The 6,281-nt window shown below is 35.3% G+C and overlaps 1 protein-coding gene across 3 annotated transcripts; it reads left to right on the forward strand.

The window, feature by feature from the left end:
- The first annotated feature begins 1,771 nt into the window (after positions 1 to 1,771).
- Positions 1,772 to 5,953, forward strand: LOC132041103 (metal tolerance protein 1). 3 transcript variants are annotated; one of them, XM_059431881.1, is made up of 3 exons: positions 1,772 to 1,921; positions 1,997 to 2,029; positions 4,584 to 5,953. In XM_059431881.1, the coding sequence occupies exon 3, from the start codon at positions 4,584 to 4,586 to the stop codon at positions 5,793 to 5,795; it is 1,212 nt and encodes a 403-aa protein (XP_059287864.1). In that variant the 5' UTR covers positions 1,772 to 1,921; positions 1,997 to 2,029; the 3' UTR covers positions 5,796 to 5,953. The 3 variants fall into 3 exon arrangements, with proteins under 3 accessions (XP_059287864.1, XP_059287863.1, XP_059287865.1); XM_059431882.1 differs by lacking the exon at positions 1,772 to 1,921 and adding an exon at positions 2,770 to 2,815 and having other exon boundaries at positions 2,000 to 2,029; XM_059431880.1 differs by having other exon boundaries at positions 1,772 to 2,029.
- Positions 5,954 to 6,281: the final 328 nt, after the last annotated feature.

Genomic DNA, 6,281 nt, shown 5'->3' on the forward strand with positions numbered 1-6,281 from the left:
CACTCGTAATTAGGAAGATAAAAAGTCGAGGGTCGCTTTCTTTTTTAGCATTTAGATGCAATGATTGAAATTCTATTAAAGGCATCTTCCTTTTTTCCTTCTCTTTTTATTCCTTTTTTTTTTTTTTTTGAGACCACCTTTCTCCCAAAAAATAAAGGAAAAAAGAACAAAAAGAAAGTTATAAATAAGGAGGAGTACAGAGTTTGTCTATTAAGTGGACTTAATAATGAAGGGACGAATGTGATATGTAGTGAGAGACACCAATCAATCATCAAAAAAATTATGAAAATAGTCTGTTATATTTGAGCGTAGGTTAAAAAAAAAATATTACTTAAATATATTCTTAGACAGTCTTAGTAACTTGAATTTGTTAAAAGTGAATAACTTTTGCTCTTCATGAGATATTTTAACAAACTCTATATGTTATATTCCGGACTGCTTTGATTTGCGTACACTCTATCCTTTCTAAACTTCATTTGTCGGACTACACTGAGTATGCTATTCTTGTCGTTGTACTCTATATGTTATATTGATGAAATTTTTTTAAAAAAATTTAGCATAAACTCACATCAAGAGATGTAGTTTTTTTTTGGTTTTCTCTTATTTTGGTCTTATTTCTAGAAAGCATGTTTTGCTGGTTTTGGTGTCTAATACAGTTTACTGTGTTGCAATTTTTAGGATTTGACAAGATTTTCTTGATATTTTTTATTTTTAATTAAGTATTTTTTATATAGTTACCTCAAATCTAACCAATCAAATTTGTTACATAATTGATACCAAAAATACTCACCTTTTATAAATTTACAAGTTTAAAATAGCCAAATACATATTCAAACAAAGAGCTAAGGTAAACACACCCCGTCTAACAGACTATTTTTGTCTTTTTTCACATGCAATCCTCGATGATTTATGAGAACAAAATATCCCAATTCAATATGGTAAAAAAGAAAAAGAAAAAAAGAAGAAAAACTTTTCGATGTCTTTATTTAAAACCGAATATAGTACGAAAAAGAACTATCAAACAAAACCAATAAAGAGACTTTTTTGATGTCTTTATTTAAATCTTTTGATTTTTGCACAATATTCCCAAATTTAACAAACAAAATCTATTAAAATATTCTATGAATCAAAAGCTTTTTCTTTTAATAAATTTTTAAAAATTAAAATTTAATATATTAAAGGACTTTTTTTTTTAATTTCTCACCCGATATCCGGTACACGCATTTAACAAACAAAATCTATTAAAATATTCGATGAATCAAAAGCTTTTTCTTTTTCAAAATTTATAATAATAAAGGACTTCTTTTTTTGTTTTTCTTTTTCACCCGATGTCCGGTATATGGATTGGAATCCGACTATATTCGAATTTGGATTAAGGAAAGCGCTCCCTATCAAGAATTTTTTTCATACCAGAGCTCAAATTTGATACCCTCTAATTAAGAGCTCCACCACGTCTTTTGGCAGTGACTTTTTATTTTTTATTTTTTTATTTTTTAACGATTATACTATCGGACTTCGTACCTACCCCATATTAAGAGACTATTTTTGTCCTTTTCTCGTTATTCCTCCTTGATTTATGACAACAAAATATCCCAATTCAATATGGTCAAAAAAAAAAAAAAAAAACTATTCCTATTCAAAACCCAAAATATATATGAATGAACTATAAAACAAAACCAATTAAGAGACCTCAAGTATCTCTCACAAAATCCAAGTCCTATTCACAACCCAATATTTTACAGTTGAAAATTTTTTGGAAAGTATTTTGGGAAAGTGGGTTTTCCTTCTGGAGTTCTCGTGATTCCTTTTATATTTTTCCCTTTTTTCTTCCTAATATAGGTATATACCCATGTAGCCTATATAACATAGCCACAACAGTTATTTTGATAATTTGGGTAGGCGAAAAAAACAATCTTTTTAATACCCTTTTGAAAATCTTGGCTCAGTATTTTGAGAATTTGATTATTTGGGTAGGCTAAAAAGGCAATCTTTCTGTTACCCTTTTGAAATCTTGGCACAAAGTTGAAAGGTACCCCCTTGAATCTTGTAATTAAATTATTTGAGATTTTTTTTTAATGCAAGGTATCGCGTAGATCATTATCTTTATGTGCTTTATGTGTGTATTACTGTCTGTTGCTCCATTTTTCTTGCAAGGTATCGCGTAGATCATTATCTTTATGTTATGTGTGTATTACTATCTGTTGCTCCGTTTATTTTGTCTCTTGATATTTCGCTGTCTTATTGTTCATGCAAACCTGCATTGATTACGTTTCTTTTGAGCCCGAGGGTCTATCGGAAAGGTAAGTCTACGTACATCCTACCCTTCTCGGACCCCACTTGCCTCCTCAGACCCCACTTGTGAGATTACACTGAGTATGTCGTTTTTGTTGTTATTATTGAATCTTGGAATGATTTAAGATGTGTGTGATGCACTTTTTAGGTGGATTGGTTACTGACTTTTGGATTTTTGTGTTTGTTTATACTTGCATTGAGGGAGTTGTTTAAAGATGTTTTGTTATCATTGTTTTCTGCTTTCTTTTTGCCTAACTTTTGGTCCCATCTTTGTTTTGTCATTTGTGGTGTGTTTTAAATGCTATGTGTATGTGTATTTATTCCAGATACACTGTATTCTTGGATATACTTTAAATAGTGGGTTGTCAAGATCTCATGATTTTCAGTGTCTCCTCATCTATTGTCAGTTTATTTGCATATAAACATGCATAGTATAGTTTTGTGGTGTATATATCTGAGTTCTTTTTTGTGATATAGGGGTTTTCCTGTTGGTGTTTATTAGGATAAACTTATAGGGGTGAAGGTATGTGTATCAATTTCCTTTTATTTGCTTCATACTGATTTGATGAATTCTCTGTTAGTGTTCATCTTGTTTAGTGTCATTTACTCTTAGAAATCAACTGGTTATTTGTATGTATAGGCCAGTCTAGGCCACAATCTCTCTGCAGCATAAATTTAATAACAAGGCAATGAGTCAATTAGGAAAGATATTGTCTTCAAGTAGAACAAATTAAGGGAAGAAAGTGGGGGAAAAGTAATTTTCTCGCCGTAAATTTTTTGGTTGAATCTGCACTCAAGGGTGTGGCTTAGTGGTTAATGAAGTGGGTTGAGATTTATGAGGTCTCAAGTTCAAATCCTAGCAGAGACAAAAAGCACTAGGTGAATGATTCCCATCTGTCCTATCCTTGGTTGACAGAGTTATCTAGTACCTGTTGCTGGTGGGAGGTAGCAGGTATCCGTGGAATTAGTCGTGGTGCACGCTAGCTGGCCCGATAACCATGGTTATCAAAAAAAAAAAAGCAGGTTTTTGGTTGAATCAAGTATTTGGGTGTATATCTCTGAGCTTTTTTTTGGGTTTCCATATTGGTGTGTAGGATAAAATTATAGGGGTAAAGGTATGTGTATCAATTTCCATTGATTGCTTCTCCCTGAATTTGATGAATTCTCTGTTAATGCTTCATCTTGTTTTGTGTCAATAACTCTTAGAAATCAATTGGTTCTTTGCAATAAATTGGTAATTTTTGTGGACTACTTTTACAGCTGAATGTATTAATTCACCTCTCTAGGGTTGGCATCAGGTACCCAACAAGTGTACAAAATGGATTGGTTTGCATTAGAATCATATTGTAACTATAGTTGATTGACATGCAATTTTTATCTAAATTTATTATTTAGATATAATAAAGTACTAACATGGTTGAGTAGTCTTATGCATTGATTTCAAGAATTTCACCTCTTCTAAACTTTTGAAAATCTTTCCACTTATTTTCTTGATTGTCCATTATATTCAAGTGCAAAATGATCTAGGTCCATCTCCTTGGCCCCTGCTGTTTGTTTTGGTTAATGATGCTGGAGCTGCAGGGTCTGAATGGAACAGTGCAGTATAACTTTAGATATGAACCAACTATGTCTGATGACATCTGATTTAACTAAGTGATAAATTTTAATTCCATGTTACTTGTGCTTGTGCCGAGGGTATACCGGAAACAGCCTCTCTACCTCCCAAGGTGGGGGTAAGGTCTGCGTACACTCTACCCCGCCCAGACCCCGCTTTGTGGGATTTCACTGGGTATGTTGTTGTTGTTGTTGTTGTTGTTGTTATTGTTATAATTGATTCCAGTATTTAGGTTCTGTGGGAAATTCTCTGTGAAAGTTTGGTGATATCATTATACTTGTGATAATGTTCTTAGCCATTTATTGCTCCAAAAAGATTAATGCAATAAGTTGAGGGCTGATAACACGAAAGTATTTATTAGGTTTCTATATAGGACTTGGCTAGTAACTCCAGCCCATCCCTATGGTATTTACTGAAAACAAATCTACCACTTGTCATTTCAAACCCCTATGTCCATGTTTATAATTGCCTCCTCCTAGCTAGTGACACTGATTAATTTGTTCGAGTTGTGCATTTTCTGTTCTGTTGGTCGTTGTATGTGTGAAGACAGAGTACTACTAACTCTATCTGGGCTTATCATGATTTTAGAATCAGTCATGGACTCATGGCTCATATGAGACATTAGACTCATTTGGCTTGTTGATTTGATTGATGATTTTTAAAATCTGTTTTTCAGATGGATACGCAGAACACGGAACATGGACATGTAATTGAGGTACGTGGTGACATGGCAGCTCAAGAGAAGGGGACTAAAATCTGTGGTTCAGCACCGTGTGGATTCTCAGATGTTAACACCATGTCTAAGGATGCACAGGAGAGATCAGCATCCATGAGGAAACTTTGCATTGCAGTTGTCCTCTGCATCATTTTCATGGCCGTGGAGGTTGTCGGAGGTATTAAAGCCAACAGTCTTGCAATTCTGACAGATGCAGCTCATCTACTGTCGGATGTTGCAGCTTTTGCAATATCCTTGTTTTCACTCTGGGCATCAGGATGGGAAGCAAATCCACGCCAGTCGTATGGGTTTTTCAGAATCGAGATACTCGGGGCATTAGTTTCTATCCAAATGATATGGCTTCTTGCTGGGATCCTTGTTTATGAAGCCATTGCTCGACTTATACATGATACAGGTGAAGTTCAAGGGTTCCTCATGTTTGTGGTGTCCGCGTTTGGGTTAGTAGTGAACCTCCTCATGGCACTCTTATTAGGTCATGATCATGGCCACCATGGTCATGACCATGGCCATGGCCATGACCACAACCATAATCACGAAGAGCACGCTCATAGCCATGGTGATCATGAGCATGGCCACGGCGAGCATACGCATATACATGGAATCAGTGTTAGCCGACACCATCACCATAACGAGGGGCCTTCGAACGCACATGATGTAGATCACACTGTGCCTCTACTTAAGAATTCGGGTGAGGGAGAAAAGAAAAAGAAGCAACGGAACATAAATGTTCAAGGGGCTTATCTTCATGTACTAGGAGATTCTATCCAGAGCATAGGGGTCATGATTGGGGGAGCTATTATATGGTATAAACCAGAGTGGAAAATCATTGATCTAATTTGCACTCTCATTTTCTCCGTAGTCGTGCTTGGCACAACCATTAGGATGATTCGGAGTATTCTTGAAGTATTAATGGAGAGTACACCAAGAGAAATTGATGCGACTAGGCTTGAAAGTGGGCTTTGCGCGATGGAGGAGGTTCTTGCGATACATGAATTGCACATATGGGCGATTACAGTTGGGAAAGTACTCTTGGCTTGCCATGTCAAGATTCAACCTGATGCTGATGCTGATATGGTGCTGGAGAAGGTGGTTGATTATATTAGGAGGGAATATAACATTAGCCATGTAACCATTCAAATAGAAAGAGAGTAGTGGCGAGGTAAAGTTTATTTTGGCTATTTTAGTACTGGTCATTGGCTTCCTTATTCTTTCGGATACTAGTTTAACGCGAAAACTGTTCATCTAGTTGAGCTGTTCCAGTATCTGTTTCGTTTTGGTAAATCATGATTTTTAGTGTGTTGGCTTGCTTACTTCTCTCCTCTGTCCATGAATTATTATTTTAAGCCTTTGTACAGTAAGTATTAGTGGTGGTATGATTGTTATTGAAATCTTTGCAAGTGAGGAAAAGTGAACTATGAGGGTGAATGTGAACCCCCAACATAGGATGAAATGTTTGTAGCTATTCAATTGAGAAACCAAAAGAAGAACTTGGGATAATTGGCATAGCCCCAATATGATCACAAATCCCTTGCTGTCATTTACACATGTACTAGAGTTCTCAAATTGCTCTGTGCTTGCTCATTCTAGCTAGCTAGTCGTGATGACGTCTCATTATTCTATTTTCCAGTTGCTTTCTTT

Source organism: Lycium ferocissimum, chromosome 12 (genome assembly GCF_029784015.1).
Source record: "Lycium ferocissimum isolate CSIRO_LF1 chromosome 12, AGI_CSIRO_Lferr_CH_V1, whole genome shotgun sequence".
Classification (NCBI taxonomy): Eukaryota; Viridiplantae; Streptophyta; class Magnoliopsida; order Solanales; family Solanaceae; genus Lycium; species Lycium ferocissimum.